Source organism: Nerophis lumbriciformis, linkage group LG12 (assembly GCF_033978685.3).
Source record: "Nerophis lumbriciformis linkage group LG12, RoL_Nlum_v2.1, whole genome shotgun sequence".
Taxonomy (NCBI): domain Eukaryota; kingdom Metazoa; phylum Chordata; class Actinopteri; order Syngnathiformes; family Syngnathidae; genus Nerophis; species Nerophis lumbriciformis.
In genome coordinates, this window is record NC_084559.2 from 20,103,343 (window position 1) to 20,130,645 (window position 27,303).

General features: G+C 38.0%; 1 protein-coding gene and 1 long non-coding RNA gene across 7 annotated transcripts in view; both read right to left on the bottom strand.

Moving 5' to 3' along the window:
- Positions 1 to 2,929, bottom strand: part of LOC133623082 (uncharacterized) — a 26,895-nt gene extending 23,966 nt beyond the window's left edge. For both annotated transcript variants that reach the window (XR_009817846.1, XR_009817845.1), the window contains exon 1: positions 2,794 to 2,929. This is a non-coding gene — a long non-coding RNA (uncharacterized lncRNA). The remainder of the gene's footprint in view (positions 1 to 2,793) is intronic.
- Positions 2,930 to 3,193: 264 nt separating this feature from the next.
- Positions 3,194 to 27,303, bottom strand: part of ncor2 (nuclear receptor corepressor 2) — a 216,904-nt gene continuing 192,794 nt past the window's right edge. For 3 of the 5 annotated variants that reach the window (XM_061986043.2, XM_061986039.2, XM_061986038.2), the window contains 10 exons: positions 26,367 to 26,541; positions 25,786 to 26,270; positions 19,424 to 19,554; positions 16,824 to 17,014; positions 16,473 to 16,607; positions 13,377 to 13,519; positions 13,228 to 13,281; positions 12,740 to 12,946; positions 9,146 to 9,325; positions 3,194 to 5,109 (listed from right to left, as the gene is read on the bottom strand). In XM_061986043.2, coding sequence (XP_061842027.1) covers positions 4,919 to 5,109; positions 9,146 to 9,325; positions 12,740 to 12,946; positions 13,228 to 13,281; positions 13,377 to 13,519; positions 16,473 to 16,607; positions 16,824 to 17,014; positions 19,424 to 19,554; positions 25,786 to 26,270; positions 26,367 to 26,541 — 1,892 coding nt within the window. In that variant the 3' untranslated portion in view covers positions 3,194 to 4,918. The remainder of the gene's footprint in view (positions 5,110 to 9,145; positions 9,326 to 12,739; positions 12,947 to 13,227; positions 13,282 to 13,376; positions 13,520 to 16,472; positions 16,608 to 16,823; positions 17,015 to 19,423; positions 19,555 to 25,785; positions 26,271 to 26,366; positions 26,542 to 27,303) is intronic. The other 2 variants (XM_061986041.2, XM_061986040.2) reach the window with 1 other exon arrangement.

Here is a 27,303-nt window from a genome sequence, read left to right on the forward strand (position 1 = left end):
GTCCCAGAGTCTGGAGGAAGACAGGAGAGGCACAGGATCCACGTTGCCTGAAGTCTAGTGTAAAGTTTCCACCGTCAGTGATGGTTTGGGGTGCCATGTCATCTGCTGGTGTCGGTCCACTCTGTTTCCTGAGATCCAGGGTCAACGCAGCCGTCTACCAGCAAGTTTTAGAGCACTTCATGCTTCCTGCTGCTGACCTGCTCTATGGAGATGGAGATTTCAAGTTCCAACAGGACTTGGCGCCTGCACACAGCGCAAAATCTACCCGTGCCTGGTTTGCGGACCATGGTATTTCTGTTCTAAATTGGCCCGCCAACTCCCCTGACCTCAGCCCCATAGAAAATCTGTGGGGTATTGTGAAAAGGAAGATGCAGAATGCCAGACCCAAAAACGCAGAAGAGTTGAAGGCCACTATCAGAGCAACCTGGGCTCTCATAACACCTGAGCAGTGCCAGAAACTCATTGACTCCATGCCACGCCGCATTAACGCAGTAATTGAGGCAAAAGGAGCTCCAACCAAGTATTGAGTATTGTACATGCTCATATTTTTCATTTTCATACTTTTCAGTTGGCCAACATTTCTAAAAATCCCTTTTTTGTATTAGCCTTAAGTAATATTCTAATTTTGTGACACACGGAATTTTGGATTTTCATTTGTTGCCACTTCAAATCATCAAAATTAAATGAAATAAACATTTGAATGCATCAGTCTGTGTGCAATGAATAAATATAATGTACAAGTTACACCTTTTGAATGCAATTACTGAAATAAATCACGTTTTTCAAAATATTCTAATTTACTGGCTTTTACCTGTATATATATATATATATATATATATATAGATATATATATATATAAATAAAATAAATACTTTAATTTCAGTGTTCATTTATTTACACATATACACACACAACACTCATCTACTCATTGTTGAGTTAAGGGTTGAATTGTCCATCCTTGTTCTATTCTCTGTCACTATTTTTCTAACCATGCTGTTCACCCTTTCGCAGGTACCCAGAAAGGTTTCGAGTACCACCAAAAAAACTGAATCTCTGAAGACAGTATAAAAATCTGTGTTAAAGGTGTACAAATACTGTTTGCATAATAAGCATGTTATTGTTTACAAATGAGGGTTAAGAGTTCAGTACTAAAAAAAAAAAAAATGTGGCTTAAGTACAGTTTTTTAATTGAGCTGCTGCATTTTTTTGGTTGGGTTGTTTATTTCTTTTGAGTAAATTCTACATTTCTAAAAGGGGAGGAATGTAATAGAGTGATCTATGTTTGTCTGTTGCCATCTCCTGGTGAATGTTGGCTATAGCGTACTGGGGTTACCACAATTTACGTGGTGTTGCGCACCTGACGTCAAGTGTGTGAGTCTGTTCTGAAGTCTACAGTAAAGAGACGTACTTCATCACCTCGCCTGGTTATTGCCTCCAACTCAATATATTACAACAACATTCCTGTTTACGGCAGACGAACTGCTTTACGGTAGAATAAAACATGACTGCTGTTGTTGAGTGTTGTTACTGCGCTGGGAGGACGTTAATGAAACTGCCTAACAATAAACCCACATAGGAAACCAAGAACTCGCCCTCGATCATTCTACAGTTATAACGTGTTTGAGCAGGCACGCTGTTTATATTGTGGGATCACTCAGGTCCGCATGGAGCTGGAGGGGGCGTGGCTTCCAGCTCCGCCTGAATTTCGGGAGAAAATTTGTCCCGGGAGGTTTTCGGGAGAGGCGCTGAATTTCGGGAGTCTCCCGGAAAATCTGGGAGGGTTGGCAAGTATGCGTAAGACTCTTGAACGCATCATAATTAAATTATCTCCTCAACTCCCCCCAAAATGGATTAAGTCGCTGGAATAAAAAAGACCATATAACATACATCGATAAACGTGGACGCATGTGAATAAGTGCAATATATTTATCTGTACAGTAATCTATTTATTATATATATTTATTTTAGATATATATTTATATATTATTTATATTTATATATATTTATTTATTTATATATGCACCTTATTGCTTTTTTATCCTGCACTACCATGAGCTTATGTAATGAAATGTCCTTATCTGTGCAGTAAAGTTCAAATTTGAATGACAATAAAAATGAAGTCTAAGTCCAAGTCTAATATTCTGGGTGTCTCATTCGGTATAAAAATTTAAAATTGCATTCCGTTTTTTAAGGCGGTCTGTCATAACGTTTTTAGCATTCAGACATTATTGTGAGGTTTTATACCATCCCCCAGACACATTTTTTTCTCTAAATTTGCCCCCCCGAGTGAAAATAATTGCCCAGGCCTGTTCTGGAGGAAAGTTCTGTGGTCAGATTTTGTCAATTAAGAGGAGTGGTCAAAAATTCAACCAGAAGCTTGTGGATGGCTACCAAAAGCGCCTTATTGCAGTGAAACTTGCCAAGGGACATGTAAGCAAATATTAACATTGCTGTATGTATACTTTTGACCCAGCACATTTGCTCACATTTTCAGTAGACCCATAATAAATTCATAAAAGAACCAAACTTCATGAATGTTTTTTGTGACCAACAAGTATGTAGAAATGATTGGAAACTCAAGGCAGACATGACTTTATGTTCTTTACAACTACTGACCACGACTGTAAATCTTACGTCAACAGCTAAGAGGAGCTTTTGTAAAACTATAACCTTTTGCTTTTGAAGACCTTGTATTATAATTCATATAACAAACAATATATTGTGAGAATCGTTTTGTATCAATTCTGAATCGCCACCCCCCAAAAATCGGAATCGTAATTGTAATATACTCACCTTCAGTATTTCATGTTTTTGCTTTTTCCAGCTGTTACTCGAATGGGTCATCTTCGGCTCGGCAGCCTTGCCCAAAACTAAAATAAAGTTGCTTTAGAAAGGGCCGATAAACATTTGAGTAGGTGAATATGTGTTATCGGACTAAACATTGAAAAAAAAAAAGCGCGAGACGACATTAATTGGGGTCTGATAGGATTCAGCTGTTAAAAAAAAAAAAAAAAAAGGGGGGGAGGACTCTCCCAGCACGTCAAACACATACTGCCCTCTAGCGGCACATAATGGTATAGCACAACCATTCACTAACTCCCAGCACGTCAAACACATACTGCCCTCTAGTGGCACACAGTTGTTATAGCATCCACTGTCAGCTGATGAAATAAAGCGACTCCGACACTATGAGTGGCAATAAGCTTTTTATTTAAACATTAAGGCAGTGTCTTATTTGTTGTCCATTTGTACACTGCTATCCACAAAGCTTGCTGGTGGGCATGTAGATTTTAACCGTGTGAATATTTCTTTCTTTTTTTAAATGTTTTTTTTGTAAGACCAACCTTGAAGCAAGCCACATAAATATTTACATCTATTCAGTTTTTTGTTTTTTTTATATACAATCCTTGCTATTATACAGTGGGTTATAATAATAATAATAATAATAATTAAAAACAACAACATTATGAACAAAAAAAGCTTTGAACAATGTTATACTGTTTGTCAACATGTGGGGACCGCGTTAGATATATTCATGTTATTCTCAGATTGCTGTTGGACAAAAAAAAACAAAAAAAAAAGGCAAGTTAAAAAGATTTTTGTTTTTAAAAACAAGGTTTTAGTCCATCATCTGTTAGATATGGCTTAGTCTGTTTTTTAACGGTCACATTCTTTTAACTTCATCAGCGGGACTGATGATTGACACTGTACAACACCTTGACCTTTACGTGGGGACATAAAAGACGGCTGAGATGAGCTTTTGTGCAGACATCTAAACCATGGATGGAGGCGGGGGCCAGGAGGTAGTCCTATAACAGTCGTACACGCGGTGATCCCATACGCACGTCTCCAAGTGAAGCAGACAGTCATGGGCAATAACCACTGTCATGTGACGCTCTTTAAAAAGCTTCCAGAAGAAGAAAAGAGACATTATCATTTGCTTCTGTTTATAGAGTTTCCAGCACGGGGTGTGGCCGGAAACCAACAAAAAAAAAAGGAAGAAATTGTGCGTCACTTGGTAACTTCAGTACTGTGCGTGTAAAATAAATGGCACTTAACACTAAGAATATTTCACGTAGAAAAGCCGAGCTCCTCCTCCCATGCAGTCACACTGTCACTAAAGCTCCTGGATGGATCCTGGCAGGCCAGCTGAAGACAAAAGGACTGATGATCATGTCGTCACGTGATCGCTCACATGTGATTGTCGCTGGTGCAGGCGAGACCCGAATTAAAAAATAAAAATAAAAGCAGGATGATGACGCGGGATTCCCACTGACGACAACTAAGTGCTTCATATTCGAGAGAGAAAAAAGAAAGAAAAGCGATTTGTCAACAAACATGGTTAATATAAAAAAAAATACAAATAAAAACTGCGAGAAAAGTGTCACTCGTCTCAGTGCCGTCGTGCGCCTGACGTCAGCAGGCCTCGGCTGTTCCTCTGGAGCCTCCCTAATGTCTGCTGACATCAGCATAGAACAGCATGTTTACCCTGTAAACCAATGATATGAACCTCCCACACGTCACCGCAGATAAAAGAGCACACCTTTGCAGCGACCGACAAAAGTACTGCCGTCCGATCACAAGACTGGGCTGAGTGAAAATAACGTAAAAGAATCAAGAAAAAGAAGTTGTCCCGCGCGTCCCTTGCATGCTCTTGTTCTAGTGTAGTGGTAGAAATACAGGTGGGTCCCCTCCATGGTGACCAGTGGTCGCCATGACGCTTAAGTATCCCATCTACGTGTTGAGCACAGGTCAGCCGAGCCTGTGTTGATAAGGCCAGTGAGGAGAATGGAGTTCAGATAATCCTGGAGTGATGGAGGAAATGTAGAGTGGAATGGTGTGTGAGGTTTCGCTTACGTGTGTGTGTGTATATGTGTGTATGTGTGTGTGTGTGTGTGTGTGATTGCACGACGACGTGTCACTCGCTGTCAGACAGGGACTCGTACTGAGACATGAGCAGAGGCTTAGGCTCCTCCTCCCAGGCGCGGCCTTGTCCCTGAGCAGGGACGTGGCCCACCGGTTGGCCGGATGACGGGGATTGAACCGGAATTGTCCCGCTGGGGAAACGCATGATCAAGGGGTTGCACGGGAAGGGAGTGGGAGTTGAACCTGCAAGAAGCACAGACGTCCGTGAGTGGTGGATAGTTGGAGATGGAAGCGGCGGTCACACAGGGTAGCGTTATGAAACTACAGGGTACAGTTTGTAAAAATGGGTCAATTTTTATTTGATACTCTTGGCATTGCTTGTGGTGTCCCCCAAGGGTCCGTGTTGGGGCCAAAACTGTTTAATGTATATATTAATTATATGTTTAAAGGGGAACATTATCACAATTTCAGAAGGGTTAAAACCATTAAAAATCAGTTCCCAGTGGCTTATTTTATTTTTAGAAGTTTTTTTCAAAATTTCACCCATCACGCAATATCCCTAAAAAAAGCTTCAAAGTGCCTGATTTTAACCATCGTTATATACACCCGTCCATTTTCCTGTGACGTCACATAGTGATGCCAACTCAAACAAACATGGCGCATAGAACAGCAAGCTATAGCGACATTAGCTCGGATTCAGACTCGGATTTCAGCGGTTTAAGCGATTCAACAGATTACGCATGTATTGAAACGGATGGTTGTAGTGTGGAGGCAGGTAGCGAAAACGAAATTGAAGAAGAAACTGAAGCTATTGAGCCATATCAGTTTGAACCGTATGCAAGCGAAACCAACGAAAACGACACGACAGCCAGCGACACGGGAGAAAGCGAGGACGAATTCGGCGATCGCCTTCCAACCAACGATTGGTATGTGTTTGTTTGGCATTAAAGGAAACTAACAACTATGAACTAGGTTTACAGCATATGAAATACGTTTGGCAACAACATGCACTTTGAGTGTGCAGACAGCCCAATTTTCATCAATTAATATATTCTGTAGACATACCCTCATCTCTTTTCCTGAAAGCTGATCTGTCCAGTTTTGGAGTTGATGTCAGCAGGCCAGGGAAGCTAGGGTCGATATTCTTCTCTTGATCATCTTCGGTGGCATAAGGGACGGTGTGAGCCAAGACATCCAGGGGGTTTAACTCGCTCATCTGCGGGAACAAACTGCCGCCATTGCTTGCCGTGCTACTGAGGTCCTTTGTCCCTCAATTGCTCACACACTCCGGCAGATTCAATGGGGGTCTGGCGGCAGATTTCTTTGACTTTATCGTTGGAAATGCATCTGCTTTGAGTGTCGCAGGATATCCACACATTCTTGCCATCTCTGTCGTAGCATAGCTTTCGTCGGTAAAGTGTGCGGAACAAACGTCCAATTTCTTGCCACTTTCGCATCTTTGGGCCACTGGTGCAACTTGAATCCGTCCCTGTTCGTGTTGTTACACCCTCCGACAACACACCAACGAGGCATGATGTCTCCAAGGTACGGAAAACAGTCGAAAAAACGGAAAATAACAGAGCTGATTTGACTCGGTGTTTGAGAAAATGGCGTATTGCTTCCCGATGTGACGTCACGTTGTGACGTCATCGCTCCGAGAGCGAATATTAGAAAGGCGTTTAATTCGTCAAAATTCACCCATTTAGAGTTCGGAAATCGGTTAAAAAAATATATGGTCTTTTTTCTGCAACATCAAGGTATATATTGACGCTTACATAGGTCTGGTGATAATGTTCCCCTTTAATACATCCAAAGTATTGAAATGTATACTATTTGCAGACGACACAAATATGTTCTACAGTAGTGATGACGATAAAGAGCTCATAAATACAGTAAACACAGAACTAAACATAGTAAAAAAAATGGATGGACACAAATAAATTATCCTTGAATATAAATCAAACTAAGATAGTGATGTTTGGAAATCGCAACATAACGTCTGATCAGAAAATAAGTATTGATGGTACCCAAATTGAAATCGTAAATGAGAATACATTTTTGGGAGTAATAATAGATAGTAAACTATCATGGAAACCTCATGTCAGACACATTAAAACAAAAATCTCCAAAAGCCTCTCAATTATAAACAAAGCAAAACTATCCCTCAATGAAAATGCACTCCGTACTTTACACTGCACCTTGGTACTCCCATACCTTACATACTGTGTTGAAGTATGGGGGAATACTTACCACAACACAATTCATCCTCTGATCAGTGCGGATCATTCACAACGTTGGTTATTTAGAACATACTCATAATCTGTTTATGCAATCAAAGTTGCTCAAACTTGATGACCTTGTTAAATATAATACATTAAAAATCTTATATAGAGATGTCCAATAATATCGGCCTACTTTAAAATGTAATAGCGGAAATAATCGGTATTGTTTTTTCTTTTATCGGTATCGTTTTTTTTTGTTGTTGTTGTTTTTTTATTAAATCAACATAAAAAACACAAGATACACTTACAATTAGTGCACCAACCCAAAAAACCTCCCTCCCCCATTCTCATTCACACAGAAGGGTTGTTTCTTTCTGTTGTTAATATTCTGGTTCCTACATTATATATCAATATATATCAATACAGTCTGCAAGGGATACAGTCCGTAAGCACACATGATTGTGCGTGCTGCTGGTCCACTAATAGTACTAAACTTTAACAGTTCATTTTACTCATTTTCATTAATTACTACCGTAGTTTCTATGTAACTGTTTTTATGTTGTTTTACTTTCTTTTTTATTCAAGAAAATGTTTTTAATTTATTTATCTTATTTTATAATTTGTTTAAAAAAAGTACCTTATCTTCACCATACCTGGTTGTCCAAATTAGGCATAATAATGTGTTAATTCCACGACTGTATATATCGGTATCGGTTGATATTGGTATCGGTAATTAAAAAGTTGGACAATATCGGAATATCGGATATCGGCAAAAAGCCATTATCGGACATCCCTAATCTTATATAAAGCATTTAACAAATTATTGCCGCCTAATCTACAACGTTTTTTTATAAGACGAGTGCAGGCTCATAACTTGAGAGGCTTTGGATATTTCTTATTGCCGAGAGCTCAAACCACTCGTAAACGTTTTTGTGTGTCTGTATGCGGAGTAAAACTATGGAACAAACTGGACTTACAACACAGGCAATGCCAAACTGTTAATCGATTTAAACTATTATACAAACATGGGGTCTGGTTCAAATATAGAGATGAGGGTCTTTAATTTGACCTGCTGATGTACTCTGTCTCAAAGTGTTAACATGTGCTCAATGTTTCCTTAACATTATTGCTATGTTGTCTATTACCATTGCTGGTATTTTGTCGATTACCATTGTTGGTATATTCATTATTCCTACATTGTTGATACAAATTATTGTTACAGTGTAATAATTATTGTTACCTGTGGTAATGTATTATAATCCTTGAACAAAGTAAGGGTGAAACTCATGTGAATAATCACTAAATGGAGAACTGGGGGTGGGATTAAATACATTATCTTCTTCCCACTCCCTTTAAGGCAAAACTGGACAATCATGCATTACATACTATACATTACCTTTTGCACTATATTAATTTATATTATTATGTGTTGTCAACTTTGTACTTTTTTAAAATTATTATTATTTTATGTCATTGCCTGAAATAAATAAATACATGAAAAAATTAAAACAGTACATTAGACCTATACGTTTTCTAATTGAAAAAAATGTTTGCTTTGAAAAAAATATATATAATTTTGATGTTGAATTTTACTCTGAAGGCCTTAGTGGCCTCATGCGTGTGTGTGACTATCATTGGTACTTTAACTTTAATATGCTAAAACAGTGAAGAGGTTTATTACTTTATAAACAAATCTATAGAAGCCTGAAAGGCAAAATTGTTTCTACCTGACAAGTTTTCGGCTAACTTGCCTCTGCAGTCTTGATCAGAGGTGTCATGTGATGACGTAACATCGTCTGTGATGAATTACAGACGTCAAACAATTTTCTATTTGTATTCTGAATACTGTGCACTGATGTATTTTTCAAAATTCTACATCAAAACTTGATTTTTCACTTTTAAAGTTCATTTGTTCAAGTGCAATTCTAATTAGCCCCTCCCTACCCCCTGCAGTGCCACCACTGAGCAAGTGCTTGTTGCCATCTTACATCCAATCAGCAACTAATGCAGCGACTGCACTAAATAGTTCATATCTGTCATGAATGTGGTGTCAGTACCTGTTGAGGACGGCCGGTCCTCCCAGACTCGGCTGGTCAGGGGAGTTCTTCTGTTACAGTCCCCTTCTGAGTGGACTGAGGACACAGAGGACGGTCTCTCTCCCCCTGACAGGCCAGGTCCCGGAGACTTGGCCTTGCGCCCATTGGAGCGCCCGTTGCCCTTTGAGGGCTTTCCCGCGCCTACAAAGGAGAAAGTAGAAGTATAAATTGAAGTTGTGTGTGTTTGTGTGACAGCACTCACAGAGAAAGCCATATTTGATCCATATGTAAAGATTCTAAAGAGGTTGTATGTCATTACCTCTTTTTGATTGTAAGAACAAAGAAGATTATATATACAGTATATATATATATATATATATATATACATATATATATATACATATATATATATATATATATACATACATACATACATACATACATACATACATATATACCGTATTTTTCGGACTATAAATCGCAGTTTTTTTCATAGTTTGGCCGGGGTCCACTGTGACTTATATATGTTTTTTTCCTTTTTTATTATGCATTTTCGGCAGGTGCAACTTATACTCCGGTGCGACTTATACTCCGGAAAAAAAAAAATATATATATATATATATATATATATATATATATATATATATATATATATATATATATATATATATATATATATATATAAGTATATAAGTATATATATATATGTATGTGTATATATATATATATATATATATATATATATATATATATATATATATATATATTAGAGATGCGCGGTTTGCGGGCACAACCGCGGAGTCCGCGGATTATCCGCGGAGTCCGCGGATTATCCGCGGATCGGGCGGATGAAATTTAAAAAAATTAGATTTTATCCGCGGGTCGGGTCGCGTCGGGCAGTTGAAATAAAAAAAAATTAGATTTTAAATAGATTCAGGCGGGTGGCAGTTAAACCAATTCGGAAATATATATACATAGTTAAATGTTGTTACCCACATACGAAAAACGAGCAGGCACCTGCTGCATATGCCACAACAGAAGAAGAAAAAAAAAAGAGATGGACACTTTTACGGAGCGGAGAAGGGACGCCTCGCCGGGGTCCGGGACCGAGGCCCCTTCCCCCGAGAGGGCCCCACCGGGAGCCGTAGCTGAGGCGATCCGCGAGAAGGGCCCGACGCACGTCCAGGGTCACCACCGCGCCCACCGCACCGACACCCCGCCTTCGCCGCGGCCGGCGTCACACGCAGCAGGTAAGCAGCTTACCTGCCCGCCACCCCCGTGGCCGGGGGCTCGTAACAGGAGTCACTCCGCGCGCTCCGCCCGCGCAGCTTACCTGCCCGCCACCCCTGTTGCCGGGGGCGCGTAACAGGGGTCACTCCGCGCGCAGTGCGCTCACGAAAGGGGTGGGGCTCACCCTGGTTGATATAGACAGCAGCAGGACGGTGGCCATGGAAGTCGGAACCCGCTAAGGAGTGTGTAACAACCCACCTGCCGAATCAACTAGCCCTGAAAATGGATGGCGCTGGAGCGTCGGGCCCACACCGGGCCGTCGCCGGCAGCGAGACGCGCTTGGAGGTGCGCTCAGCGCGGCTCCCATATGATTGCACACTGGTGTGCGTCTGGGTCGTGACAGCGTGGCACGCGAATGTCTGTGCTGCATTGGATCAGTCTCCTTTCTTTAACAGGCAAAAGCTTTATAACCTCACTAATGCCTTGCATCGTCTATATTAGATATATAACAACGGGCGGGTGCGGTTCTGATCAAATGTTACATCGGGTGGATGGCGGATGGTTGACGACTTTCTGATGCGGTTGCGGATGAAATAATTGCCTATCCGCGCATCTCTAATATATATATATATATATATATATATATATATATATATATATATATATATATATATATTAGAGATGTCCGATAATATCGGCCTGCCGATATTCTCGGCCGATAAATGCGTTAAAATGTAATATCGGAAATTATCGGTATCGGGTTGTTGTTTTTATCGGTATCGTTTTTTTTTGTTTTTTTATTTATTAAATCAACATAAAAAACACAAGATACACTTACAATTAGTGCACCAACTCAAAAAACCTCCCTCCCCCATTTACACTCATTCACACAAAAGGGTTGTTTCTTTCTGTTATTAATATTCTGGTTCCTACATTATATATCAATATATATCAATACAGTCTGCAAGGGATACAGTCCGTAAGCACACATGATTGTGCGTGCTGCTGGTCCACTAATAGAAATAACCTTTAACAGTTAATTTTACTAATTTTCATTAATTACTAGTAACTGTTTTTATATTGTTTTACTTTCTTTTTTATTCAAGAAAATGTTTTCAATTTATTTATCTTATTTTATTTTATTAATTTTTTTTAAAAGTACCTTATCTTCACCCTACCTGGTTGTCCAAATTAGGCATAATAATGTGTTAATTCCACGACTGTATATATCGGTTGATATGAGTATCTGTAATTAAAGAGTTGGACAATATCGGAATATCGGCAAAAAGCCATTATCGGACATCCCTAATATATATATATATATATATATATATATATATATATATATATATATATATATATATATATATATATATATATATATAGTCGTGGTCAAAAGTTGACATACACTTGTGAAGAACATAATGTCATGGCTGTCTTGAGTTTCCAATAGTTTCTACAACTCTTGTTTTTTTTTTGGGATAGTGATTGGAGCACATACTTGTTGGTCACAAAAAACATTCATGAAGTTTGCTTCTTTTATGAATTTATTATGGGTCTACTGAAAATGTGACCAAATCTACTGGGTCAAAAGTATATATACAGCAATGTATATATGTGTCCAACTCTTAATTACCGATATCAACCGATACCGATATATACACTCGTGGAATTAACACATTATTATGCCTAATTTGGACAACCAGGTATGCTGAACATAAGGTCCTTTTTAAAAAATGTATAAAATAAGATAAATAAATTAAAAACATTTTCTTGAATAAAAAAGAAAGTAAAACAATATAAAAACAGTTACTAGTAATTAATGAAAATGAGTAAAATTAACTGTTAAAGGTTAGTACTATTAGTGGACCAGCAGCACGCACAATCATGTGTGCTTACGGACTGTATCCCTTGCAGACTGTATTGATATATATTGATATATAATGTAGGAACCAGAATATAAATAACAGAAAGAAACAACCCTTTTGTGTGAATGAGTGTGAATGGGGGAGGGAGGTTTTTTGGGTTGGTACACTAATTGTAAGTGTATCTTGTGTTTTTTATGTTGATTTAATAAAAATAAAAAAAGGGAAACAAAAACCGATACCGATAATGGAAAAACCGATACCGATAATTCCCGATATTACATTTTAAAGCAGGCCGATATTATCGGACATCTCTATTTGACACCCCTGGTTTAGGGTGACACACGATTTTCTAGTCGGAGCACCTAAGAGTTCTGATTGCCAAAATTACTAAAGTGCGGCAAGTTTATTTTGAACCGTACAGACCACCAACAAACGTACCAGATTGACTTAAAACAGATTAACGTCCCCACCAGCTGAGTCCAACATAGATTTAAACAAGGTTAGAGAAAGTCATCACCTTGTGAGAAACAGTCCTCAGCACGTCCGTCAGCTCCGCTCATAGTAACCGGCAGACTGGAAGTCAGTGAATTAGCAGCATTGGCTGAGGTGCGATCCTCAGGTTGATCGTCATATTTGCCCATTAAGGCCTTTCTTATAATGGCCTCCAGACCGATGGAGTTCCCAGGTGTCTCTGGTGCAGGGTGGCTGCGAACACTCACAGGTCCTATAAAAGAGACAAGCATATATCCTGTCAGGTGAACACAAAAGGCATAGCTCAGGAGAAAATCCACTTGAAGTTACGTCTTAGCGTTAACCAAAGAGCAAAAACAGAAGAGAAGACAACAAATATGATTCATGATCGTCAGAGCAGCTGAATAATACAAAAATTAAAGATTTAGATTTAAGAACAGTGTGTGACCTGAGAAATAATAAAAACATCTGTGGTCAGGAAGTACTGAGAATATTTGTGTTCCAGTGATGACAAGAAGGAGACAAAAAGCTCACCAGCAGTTGTTGATGCTGGCATGTTGAAGATTTCAGTTCCAGGCTGACCAGCATCTAAAAGTGTGAGCAAGGTTTATGTATTAAAAACATGCACGCGTGAGTTAATTGCACAAGTTTACCAGTTCTGAAAATGCTCCAGTAAGACTCACTGAAATCGTTGTCGTTCCCCACCACCGTCATCTTTTTCATCATCTCCTGCTTCTTTAAATTCACAATAGCTGAAGTGCTCTCTGTCAGCTTGCTGAAGAAAGCTGGAGGCTGCGAGGTGTTGGGAGGGGAACGGGAACCCATTCTGTGGGAGGGAAAAGTGCCCGGTCAGCACAATTGAACCTGCTGGAGGACTGTTTAGATAAACACTATCCTGGCAGGGGCTGTGCCAAGGAGCAACAAAAGCTGCAGGAGAACTGAGTAACCGAAACATTTAGAAGTCTTAGTCACATCCGAGCCTATAGGCAGTGTTTTCACCTCCTTTATCTAACAAAAGTTTAGATCACAACGACCTGGGGCGGGAATGCCACTGCTTGACAGACATAGACTGCAATCAAAAGTCAGTGTTCAAAAACAAGAAAAAAAAAGAAAAAAAATGAGGGGTATTTTATTTGAACTAAGCAAAATTATCTGCCAATAGAACAAGAAAATTTGGCTTGTCAAGACTTTCCAAAACAAGTAAAATTTGCTAACTTCAATGAACCCAAAAATACCTTAAAATAAGTATATTCTCACTAATAACAAGTGCAAAAAAAAAAGAGACCTTTTGCTCAATATGTTGAAAAATATTCTTAAATTAAGTAAATGCTAGTGCCATTATCTTGACATAATGATATGCGCTCGGCATTACATTTACTTATACTAAAAACTAATTTATTGTTCTTAATGGAAAGGCAACAAAGCAACCACTTGTTACTCTCGTGGTCTCCTAGCAGCTCAGGCAAATCATATTGTCTAAAAATGCATTTTTCCATCGATAACATGAAATCATCGCATCAAGTGCGTGCTCTTTCAGTCAATTAGTGCGCATATATACAGCCCGGCCCCCGGCCAAAATTCTTTTAATTGTAATTTTGAAGAATTTGTCTGAATGTGCATGAACTATTTCTGTTCAAAATAGTTAGAAATGTCACATGTTAAATGTTTAAATATTAACTGTCAGTTTACTGTACTGTGCCAACTGTACTACTATATGAGTACGTATTTTCTATTGTTTCATTGAATGTAAAACAGCAAAGTCCATTTGGCTGTCATCTGTTTTAATTATGAGACACAATTGTGTCAAAGTCATGATCTTTTTTTTCATGCTTGAAATAAGAAATTATTACTTCAAAAAAAGTAGTTTTATACTTGTGAGTGTTGATGACACAGCTTTGCAACAGTTGATATTCTAGTTTCAAGCATGTTTTACTCAATATAGGTCATCAAATCTCAGCAACAAGCTGTAATATCTTACTGAGATCATTTAGGACCAAAACCCTATAAACAAGTAAAACACTCTAACATAAAATCTGCTTAGTGAGAAGAATTATCTTATCAGACAGAAAATAAGCAAATATCACCCTTATTTGAAATATTTAATCTTACTTAGATTTCAGTTTAATATATTTGTAAAAAAAATATGCCTTTAAAATTGCATCAAAAATTGGAGCTAAAACATATACACGATTTAATAGATCCCTGTTATTTGTGGGCGTTCTGTGCCAAGACCCCCTGTGAGTGGCGGAAAAATGCAATCAATGGAAATGCCTATTTTTTACACTTTAAACTCCATATTACTCTCACAGTTGTTAAACACACTTGACAATCAGTTATACATTAAAGGGAACCTATAAATTTAGTCTTTTCTGACTTATATATGTTGTAACAATGTTGGACACTCATGTTAAACAATGCCCAAGCGTCAGACTCTGCACTGCAAAAACTGAAATCTAAGTAAGATTAAATATCTCAAATAAGGGTGATATTTGCTTATTTCCTGTCTGATAAGATAATTCTTCTCACTAAGCAGGTTTTATGTTAGAGTGTTTTACTTGTTTTAAGGGTTTTGGTCCGAAATGATCTCAGTAAGATATTACAGCTTGTTGCTGAGATTTTATGACCTATATTGAGTAAAACATGCTTGAAACTAGAATATCAACTGTTGCAAAGCTGTGTCATCAACTCTCACAAGTATATAACTACTTTTTTAAAGTAATCATTTCTTATTTCAAGCATGAAAAAAAAATCATGATTTTGACGCAATTGTGTCTCATAGTAATACAGATGACAGCCAAATGAACTTTGCTGTTTTATTTTCAATGAAACAATAGAAAATACGTACTCATATAGTAGCACAGTTGGCACAGTACAGTAAATTGACAGTTAATATTTAAACATTTAACATGTGACATGTCTAACAATTTTGAACAGAAATAATTCATGCACATTCAGATAAATTCTTCAAAATTACAATTAAAAAAATGTTGGCCGGGGGCCGGGCTGTATATGTGCGCACTAATTGACTGAAAGAGCACGCACTTGGCACGATGATGTCATGTTGTCGATGGAAAAATGCATTTTTAGACAATATGATTTGCCTGAGCGGCTAGGAGACCCCGAGAGTAACAAGCGGTTGCCTTGTTGCCTTTACATTAAGAACAATAAATTAGTTTTTAGTGTAAGTTTGCTGGTTTCAAGAAATATAATGCCGAGTGCATATCATTATGTCAAGATAATGGCATTAGCATTTACTTAATTTAAGAATATTTTTCAACATATTGCGCAAAAAGGTCTCATATTTTTTCTTTCTACCAAGAAAAGTGCACTTGTTATTAGTGAGAATATACTTATTTTAAGGTATTTTTGGGTTCATTGAGGGTAGCTAATTTTACTTGTTTTGGAAAGTCTTGACAAGCCAAATTTTCTTGTTCTATTGGCAGATCATTTTGCTTAGTTCAAATAAAATACCCATAATTTTTGTATTTTTTTTTTTCTTGTTTTTGAACACTGACTTTTTGCAGTGCAGTATGCTTTCCCCCTGCAGATGGCGCCATGAAACCTGTTTCTATTTAAGTTTCTATTAAAAAAACAACTTATTTTCAATTTAAAGCGGAGCAAATAAATCCGCAAATAAGTGGGGATCTACTGTATCATCACATATGTCATAAGACCTCAGTAAGTCTCTCCACACTTACACTTATCAGCTTCAACATAAGCTCTGTGAGAATCTATTAAGTATTCTAAATCTCCAAGCCTCAGAGGGTGTTGGTTCTTACCCTTGCTCCTCTTGTTCATTGGGATAGGACACCCCTCCCTGGCCCTCGGGTTCAGAATTGGCTCCAGGAGGTGATACCGGTTCAATGCCGTCATTGGAGACACTGGTCGGGGACGTTTTGGGCTGAATGGGAGACCTGCGCAGCACACACGCACACACAAGCGGTTAATAACCACAGCGACCTTTTCACAAATGTCTCACTAACATGGCCCCATGTGTCTATGAAACACGAGTACAGTACTTGTAGTCTATTCATACATTTATTAGATGTCAGAAATAGCGACGAGGCCCCCCCCCCCGAGCCAGTTGGTCATATTTGCTGTTGGTGATTCCGCTTTGTAATTACTCTTACCGGTCTCTGTTACGGTCTCCCCCAAGACTCTCGGGATAGCGGGCTGCCTGTGAAGACTCCTGGGAGGTTGGTGGGGGCTGGGAGGCACTGGGAGGACGTGTCAAGTCCAGGATGGGAGAGCCATGGTAACCTTGCTGCTGCTGCTGCTGCTGCTGCTGACTCTGTCTGGTGTAGTCTTTTGTTATCACCTCCTGTTGACGTAAAAAGTAGTGGAGTTACAAAATTGATGAGCCGGTTTATACACAACACAATCTGCACTGCAACAGCTGTAATCTAAGTAGGTCCTAAATTATCTCAGTAAGATATTACAGCCTGTAGCTGAGATTTTATGACCTATATTGAGTAAAACATGCTTGGAACTAGAATATCAACTGTTGCAAAGCTGTGTCATTAACACTCACAAGTATAAAACTACTTTTTTAAAGTAATCATTTCTTACTTCAAGCATGAACAACAAAATCATGATGCCGAGTGCAAATCACTATGTCAAGATAATAGCACTAGCATTTACTTAATTTAAGAATATTTTTCAAAATATTGAGCAAAAAGGTTTTTCTACCAAAAAAAAGTGCACTTGTTATTAGTGAGAATATACTTATTTTAAGGTGTTTTTGGGTTCTATACAAGTATAACCCATTTATCATTTATCATTTATCATTCATTGAGGTTAGCTAATATTACTCGTTTTGGAAAGTCTTGAAAAGCCAAATTTTCTTGTTCTATTGGCAGATACAAACCCCGTTTCCATATGAGTTGGGAAATTGTGTTAGATGTAAATATAAACGGAATACAATGATTTGCAAATCCTTTTCAACCCATATTCAGTTGAATATGCTACAAAGACAAGATATTTGATGTTCAAACTCATAAACTTTTTTTTTTTTTTGCAAATAATAATTAACTTAGAATTTCATGGCTGCAACACGTGCCAAAGTAGTTGGGAAAGGGCATGTTTTAAGCTTCTCAGGTGGAATTCTTTCCCATTCTTGATTGATGTACAGCTTAAGTTGTTCAACAGTCTGGGGGTCTCCGTTGTGGTATTTTAGGCTTCATAATGCGCCACACATTTTCAATGGGAGACAGGTCTGGACTACAGGCAGGCCAGTCTAGTACCCGCACTCTTTTACTATGAAGCCACGTTGATGTAACACGTGGCTTGGCATTGTCTTGTTGAAATAAGCAGGGGCGTCCATGGTAACGATGCTTGGATGGCAAGATATGTTGCTCCAAAACCTGTATGTACCTTTCAGCATTAATGGCGCCTTCACAGATGTGTAAGTTACCCATGTCTTGGGCACTAATACACCTCCAAACCATCACAGATGCTGGCTTTTCAACATTGCGCCTATAACAATCCGGATGGTTCTTTTCCTCTTTGGTCCGGAGGACACGACGTCCACAGTTTCCAAAAACAATTTGAAATGTGGACTCGTCAGACCACAGAACACTTTTCCACTTTGTATCAGTCCATCTTAGATGAGCTCAGGCCCAGCAAAGCCGACGGCGTTTCTGGGTGTTGTTGATAAACGGTTTTCGCCTTGCATAAGAGAGTTTTAACTTGCACTTACAGATGTAGCGACCAACTGTAGTTACTGACAGTGGGTTTCTGAAGTGTTCCTGAGCCCATGTGGTGATATCCTTTACACACTGATGTTGCTTGTTGATGCAGTACAGCCTGAGGGATCGAAGGTCACAGGCTTAGCTGCTTACGTGCAGTGATTTCTCCAGATTCTCTGAACCCTTTGATGATATTACGGACCGTAGATGGTGAAATCCCTAAATTCCTTGCAATAGCTGGTTGAGAAAAGTTTTTCTTAAACTGTTCAACAATTTGCTCACGCATTTGTTGACAAAGTGGTGACCCTCGCCCCATCGTTGTTTGTGAATGACTGAGCATTTCATGGAATCTACTTTTATACCCAATCATGGCACCCACCTGTTCCCAATTTGCCTGTTCACCTGTGGGATGTTCCAAATAAGTGTTTGATGAGCATTCCTCAACTTTATCAGTATTTATTGCCACCTTTCCAAACTTCTTTGTCACGTGTTGCTGGCATCAAATTCTAAAGTTAATGATTATTTGCAAAAAAAAAAAAGTTTATCAGTTTGAACATCAAATATGTTGTCTTTGTAGCATATTCAACTGAATATGGGTTGAAAATTATTTGCAAATCATTGTATTTCAGTTATATTTTCATCTAACACAATTTCCCAACTCATATGGAAACGGGGTTTGTATGTCTTTTTTTGTTTTTGAACACTGACTTTCTGCGGTGTGGGAGGAATTTTTTTTTTTTGCCGATGTTAAGTCAATGGAATCGGTTGCCATCTCACATTAATCTTTCACAAAGTAAATCGTCATTCAAGACAGCTTTAAAGATACACTTATTGCAGCTGCCCACATGACGTGAATTTTTAATACTGGGTTTAACTAGCTTTTTTATCTTATGTTGTATTTTTCCTTTGTATAATGTTTGGTAATGCATGTATTCTTTGTATTTTTATTTTGTATGCTCCTATATAGACCCCAGGAAGACTAGCAGTCGCCTTGGCGTCAGCTAATGGGGATCCATTCAATAAACAATAAACAATGGACTTACACTGATGTGCTGAGCCAGGGTAACCACCCTTTGGCTGCCTTTCACACAAGGAGAAGGCGGCTGCTGGCCTGGGGACATCCTCTCCTCAGACGGAGGACGGTACTGACCATGGGAGTCTATCTTCTGCTGACCTGTGAGTCAAACCCAAACACATGCAGGTTAATAGAAAAAAATAATGAAAATCACATTCACACAGAGGTAGCCATTTGCTTGTTTCCCCCAATTAAACACATGTGCTAATGAAACATGCACAATTAAAAAGTCTACCCCTTCACCATCAAAGGTGGATGTGAATTTGAAAAAAAGTGTTTGTCCTTACTTTAAAGGAATACTAAATGGGAAAGCTTCGTTATTAAAGGGCAGTAGATGGTTCCATACTTTTGACCAGAAGTGGTATTTTGAAATGTGATTTTACTTGATATACAGTATGTTTTCATGGGATGAATACAACCGACACTGTGGATGTCTTAACTTATTCTAGCTGCTTAAGCTGGTCTTTGTTATCATAAACAGGACCTCATTTATACATGTAACCATGTGGAATGTCAGTAAGGATGTAACAGTACGTGTATTTGTATTGAACCGTTTCGGTACGGGGGATTCGGTTCGGTTCGGAGGTGTACGGAACGAGTTTCCACACGGACATATTAAGTAGCGTACCGCACGTTGTGTAAACAATGCACACTGAGGCACAACACACGGCATGCTAGCAGCGACCGGGCTACTACAGCATGCAAAAGCCAGAGCTGGAAGACCCTCCTGCCTAATTAAGATCTCCCGTTTGAGAACATTTGGGTTACGCGGTGCGATACAACAATGGATAACATCGCTTCAATGAAGAGAAAGACGAACAAACACAGCTCCCACCACATTCAAGCAGCCTCTCCTCGGCGAGTCAGGCAGGGCTAAAGCAATAACAATGGTGTTTTTATAGCAGCAGATTTAAGACCATATTGCGTTAAAAACTAGATTTTGACCCACTTCTATGGTGGAAGAACAATGAGCCCATCGATCCTCTTACTACCAAGTTAGCCAGGCACTACCTCACCATACCTGCTAGCTCCGTGCCCAGCCAAAGGGTATTTTCCACAGCTGGACACATTGTAACTGCAAGCAGGTCTGCTCTTTCTGCAGACAATGTGGATAAACTGATTTTTCTGGCAAAAAACATAAAAATTGAGTGAAAGTCACCAGGGTTAAAGGCTAGGGGGAAAAAGAAAAGTTAATCTGAGGCTAAGTTGACTTGAAACTGTTTAATGTTGCACTTTTTGTATGTAGAAGAAAGGTTTTGTCATTTTATTTAATCTGAGCAACAACTTGAAGCAGTTTAATGTTGCACTTTATATGTGGAAATGTTGCACTTTATATGTAGAAAGGTTTTGTTAAGAAACCAATTCTGAGCCTTATCTTATTTAGTTTTTATTTTATATATGTTGACTCCATTAACCCTGGCAATCGACCCTGTGTGTATATTAGGGCTGTGAATCTTTGGGTGTCCCACGATTTGATTCAATATCGATTATTGGGGTCACGATTCGATTATAAATCTTTTTTTTTTTTTTTTTTTTTTTTTTTCAATTACGGTAAACACGATTCTGGATTCAAAAACGATTTTTTTCCGATTCAAAACTATTCTCTATTCATTCAATAGATAGGATTTCAGCAGGATCTACCCCAGTCTGCGGACATGCAAGCAGAGTAGTAGATTTTTTTCAAAAGCTTTTATAATTGTAAAGGACAATGTTTTATCAACTGATTGCAATAATTTAAATTTGTTTTAACTATTAAATGAACCAAAAATATGACTTATTTTATCTTTGTGAAAATATTAGACACAGTGTGTTGTCAAGCTTATGAGATGCGATGCAAGTGTAAGCCACTGTGACACTATTGTTCGGTTGTTGTTTTTTTATAAATGTCTAATGATAATGTCAATGAGGGATTTTTAATCACTGCTATGTAGAAATTGTAACTAATATTGATACTGTTGTTGATAATATTCATTTTTGTTTCACTACTTTTGGTTTGGTTCTGTGTGTCCTCTCAATTGCTCTGTTTATTGCAGTTCTGAGTGTTGCTGGGCGGGTTTGGTTTTGGAATTAGATTGCATTGTTATGGTATTGCTGTGTATTGTTTTGTTGGATTGATTAATTAATTTAAAAAAAATAAAAAATAAATAAATCGATTTTTTTTAAATGAGAATCGATTCTGAATTGCACAATGTGAGAATCGCGATTCGAATTCGAATCGATTTGTTCCCCACATGCCTAGTGTATATGCATGTTATTGTTATGTTAAAAGGATAACGCCATTGTTTACAAATTTTGGTAAATAAATAACCAGAAAATGTATATTTTGTTTTTTTCTTACTGTACCAAAAATGAACCGAACCGTGACCTCTAAACCGTTACACCCTTCGATGTCAGGAGAGGATGGTTCAAGTTGTGGATGAGGGACATGAATGATTGCATGGAATCCCTGAGAGGGCACATCCCTCCCAAAGGACAGGATGTTGTGGTTTCTGTCTGCCAGGAATTAAATGTTTACCTGACTAATAACTACTTGCTTGTAAGACATAATCAACATCAATATGATCCTGCCATTCATTGTGATTAGGGCTGCAAGGATTAATCGACTGAAGTTAATAGAAAAACGCTTTGGTTTATATTCTATTCCTTCGATTGTAATAATGACTGTAACTGATAAAAATTGATAAAGCCGGGAACTTACAAGAGAGTTGAGGAGTGGCGGCGAACAGCGCAGATTTTTAGTATTTGCTTTTTTAATTTTTATTAATGCACGCATGTTAAAAGTGCTATTTCAAAGTTTGAAATGTGTATTTAATAGAAAAAAGAATGAACATTACAGCAAGTTTTGTATATTTGAACTATTTTCCCTAAACTACACTACAAAAACTGAAATCTAAGTAAGATTAAATATCTCAAATAAGGGTGATATTTGCTTATTTTCTGTCTAATAGGATAATTCTTCTCACTAAGCAGAATTTAGGTTAGAGTGTTTTACTTGTTTTAAGGGTTTTGGTCCTAAATGATCTCAGTAAGATATTACAGCTTCTTGCTGAGATTTTATGACCTATATTGAATAAAACATGCTTGAAACTAGAATATCAACTGTTGCAAAGCTGTGTCATCAACACTCACAAGTATAAAACTACTTTTTTAAAGTAATCATTTCTTACTTCAAGCATGAAAAAAAAAAGCATGATGCCGAGCGCATATCATTATGTCAAGATAATGGCACTAGCATTTACTTAATTTAAGAATATTTTTCAACATATTGAGCAAAAAGGTCTAATTTTTTTTTTCTATCAAGAAAAGTGTACTTGTTATTAGTGAGAATATACTTATTTTAAGGTATTTTTGGGTTCATTGAGGTTAGCTAATTTTACTTGTTTTGGAAAGTCTTGACAAGCCGAATTTTCTTGTTCTATTGGCAGATCATTTTGCTTAGTTCAAATAAAATACCCTTAATTTTTATTTTATTTTTTCTTGTTTTTGAACACTGACTTTTTGCAGTGTATGAATTGAGGCTATAAAGGGTTTTATCCGATTACTGGATTAATTGAACAATTAATCGATAAGATTACTGGACAACTAAAGTAATCGATAGCTGCAGCCCTAATGGTGATACGTATGTTTACATTTACGCAAGTACTTCCTTAAAACGTTCTTAAGAAATATGGAAATACTATATTCACATATTATCTTTAGTTATTTATGACAGGATGCTTTTTTTTTAATTATCATCAGTGTCATAGCTTCTGGGATATGTTTTTTTTTTGCATATCATATGAGCACTGAAAAGTGTGCGTCTTAACCACCGTGACTAAACTAATTTGTGGAGAAAATACATTTTCTGGAACACAGAAAGTAAAACGCTGATGCTGTGTATTAATAGCTAAATGGGCTCTTTTCTACCGTCACATGGTAATAACGGAAATGAACATGCATGGGTGAAGTGACAGTTGTGTCTTGGTTACAGATTAAAATGAACAAAAAGGTAATTTTCAAACATATGAACACAATAACTCAACAGCTGTAGTTTTAAGCCAAAAAACAAAAATAAACGGCGTACACTGCAAAAACTGAAATCTAAGTAAGATTAAATATCTCAAATAAGGGTGATATTTGCTCATTTTCTGTCTGATGAGATAATTCTTCTCACTAAGCAGATTTTATGTTAGAGTGTTTTACTTGTTTTAAGGGTTTTGGTCCGAAATGATCTCAGTAAGATATTACAGCTTGTAGCTGAGATTTGATGACCTATATTGAGTAAAACATGCTTGAAACTAGAATATCAACTGTTGCAAAGCTGTGTCATCAACACTCACAAGTATAAAACTACTTTTTTAAAGTAATCATTTCTTACTTCAAGCATGAAAAAAAAAATCATGATGCCGAGCAAATATCATTATGTCAAGATAATGGCACTAGCATTTACCGTATTTTTCGGACTATAGGTCGTAGTTTTTTTCATAGTTTGGCCGGGGGTGCGACTTATACTCAGGAGCGACTTATGTGTGAAATTATTAACACATTACCATAAAATATCAAATAATATTATTTAGCTCATTCACGTAAGAAACTAGACGTACAAGATTTCATGGGATTTAGCGATTAGGAGTGACAGATTGTTTGGTAAACGTATAGCATGTTCTATATGTTATAGTTATTTGAATGACTCTTACCATAATATGCTACGTTAACATACCAGGCACGTTCTAAGTTGGTTATTTATGCCTCATATAACGTACACTTATTCAGCCTGTTGTTCACTATTCTTTATTTATTTCAAATGGCCTTTCAAATGTCTATACTTGGTGTTGGGTTTTATCAAATAAATTTCCCCCAAAAAATGCGACTTATACTCCAGTGCGACTTATATATGTTTTTTTCCTTCTTTATTATGCATTTTCGGCCGGTGCGACTTATAGTCCGAAAAATACGGTGCATGTTATACCTTGCTGTCGTTCAAAGATAAACGAAATACCACGCCACTGACTTTACCTCGGGGAAAATAATAAAACAGCTGTTTATTCATTTTGGGAGTGAACAGAGTTGTCAGAACGCTGGTTTGTAATCTATTAATAAGGTTTGACTGACCTATCTGACTGTTATGTTGACATTCCCTTCAGCGCAGCTCCATCTAATGGATGCATAACGTAACCCCAGCCTCTACTGTAGCGTCTATTCTATGCGCCTTATAATGCGGTGCGCCTTATATATGAACAACGTTTTAAAATAGGCCATTCATTGAAGGTGCGCCTTATAATCCGGTGCACATTATATTAAGGAAAATACGGTACTTATTTTAAGGTATTTTTGGGTTCATTGAGGTTAGCTAATTTGACTTGTTTTGGAAAGTCTTGACAGTCTTGTTCTATTGGCAGATAATTTTGCTTAGTTCAAATAAAATACCCCTAATTTTTGTAAAAATGTTTTCTTGTTTTTGAACACTGACTTTTTGCAGTGTAGTAACTTTGAGAACGTTGATTGATAGAAATGAATTGAGCATGTGCGGTGTGTGAGTGGAGGGAGCACAGCATTAATTATGATGCCATAAAAAAAGGAGCATGCAAAGAATCTGGAAGTCAGGAAGCTGTAGTACCCCGTCTCCCTCTGAAAGGCTGAAAAAGTCTCCTGATTGACTCACGATGTGCGACAACAGGACACAGTTTGGTGGTTGGCAGATCTTTAAGCAAATGGTTCTTCATGTGTTAACTGTTTCAAAGCGATGGCATCATAGTAAATACAATGCTGTAGGGCCCTTTAGTCACCTGTCTTACAACAACAGTGTAAACTATTGTATGTGCACCCTTTACTGCAAGAAAAACAAAGCACTTAATCACACTACTGCATAGAAGTGACTTAAATACACACTAAAGTTGTTAAGTAATTGTGCTAAAAGTAAACAGCCAAGAGGGAGGGAGGTGGGGTGCCACGTGCAAATTTTCAGATGGTTGTTCGATGCAAAGAAAATGAAGCAAATGATGTTCTGACTTAATGTGTGATCAGCTACCGGGAACGGAAATTGATACCTTAAAGGACACCTGGGATATTGCTCTTTAGTGAAAATCAAATGTGTCGACTTAATATCTTTGTATCAGTTCTTAATCAAACTCAGTTCAGGTGAATAGCTAGCTGTCTGTCATTTCCAGGGGCACCCTTGGTGGACTTTAAGTATTTACACCATCAATTAAGCAGAAAGTATAGCAATTACACAAAAAAAGTAAATGAATTGGGCTGATTTGATAATGCCAACCACCACAGCGTGCAAGAGGCCACAGACTGACGGGGGAGGGTCTGGGTGATAACAGGACTCTAAGATCCACAGCGTCTTACCATCAGTGGTGCTGCTGGCAACAAGCGAGCCCGTCTCTGGCATCCCCGTTTCACAAGAAATTTGACGCATAATAATCGCGTTTATGAAGTTGGCCGCAGTCATGGTGGTCTTACCGAGTGCTCTGAGCTCTTGTTCCTGAATGGACATCGCTTTGTTTTGAGTCTTTTCCCTACTTGGTGTACCACTTTCTCCACGGCCAGGGATATTATCCGACTGGGAAGGCAGCAGGTGCGGCGGCCGGCCAGAGACCGAGGAATAAGGGTATATTCCTCCCTGGCTGGGGCTGGAAAGCTTTGGGTCTGACTTGCTAGACATCCCATGCTGGTCTTGGACTTGCTTGGGTAGACCTCCCCTGTTTTTGCCTCCATCACGCTCTTTGGCCATGTTAGAGTCCAGGGCGGATGCATAGGCCTCGGGGGGCAAACCAGTCCTTTGAAGATGACCATGGTAACCTTGGTAACGGGATGGTCCTGAGGATATGGCTCTGATCAGGAAAAAAAAGCAAAGGAATCCCTGATGTGAGTGCTTGTAAGAAATATATACTCATGTGTTCTGCTTAAAAATAGAAACATCAGCTTACCGTAAGACGGAGGAGCTGGAGTGTTCAGCAGAAAGATTTTTGCTTCCAGTATTATGGAGGACACTTGGCCTTTGCTGTACGTTCTCCTGAGTGCGAGGGGACACTGGGGAATGCTGGTGGCTATATTGCTGGGAAGGTCTTACACTGGTACCGCTTGCCAAGCTATGCTCTGTACCTGAGGCAGAAATCAAACAAATGACAGATTTAAATATTAACTAAGACTGTCAAAAATAACAAGTTAACACGTGATTAATCACAAACAAATACCGCACTAGTCATGTACGTCCACAGATCAATCAGGCAATTTATTTTGACCTCACATGTTTCTTTAGTGTTTACAATAACCGCAGATGGTTACCTAAAGACGGCACGGGTTGTTATATTGTCAGTGATCAGGTAAATGCATTAGTCTGAATCAGAATCAGATTTATTGGCCAAATATGTTTAAGGAATTTGGCTTGGTAGACTGTGCTCTCTTTGTTCAATGCAAAAAACAATGAACAACGCAACAACTACAAGAGAGCACAGTACTGTGGCGGCCATCCGCAGCACCGTAGTCAGTCAGTGTAAAGAGAGTCCGACTGGTGTGCTCGCTGGCAAATTTTACTCCGAAATACACCCAGAATGCACTTTAGCTAAAACTGGCACCAGGTTTTTAGCAAATAAGTGATGTGAATTCAAGTAAAACATTTAGACAAATGCTGCTGGATGACATTTTGACACATATAATTTTTTTGAATAACATATACATATAAACAAATATATATATATATATATATATATATATATATATATATATATATACAAATATACAGTATATATACACATATATATATAAATATATATATATACATATATATATATATATATATATATACACATATATATATAAATATATATATATACATATATATATATATATATAATTCTATATACA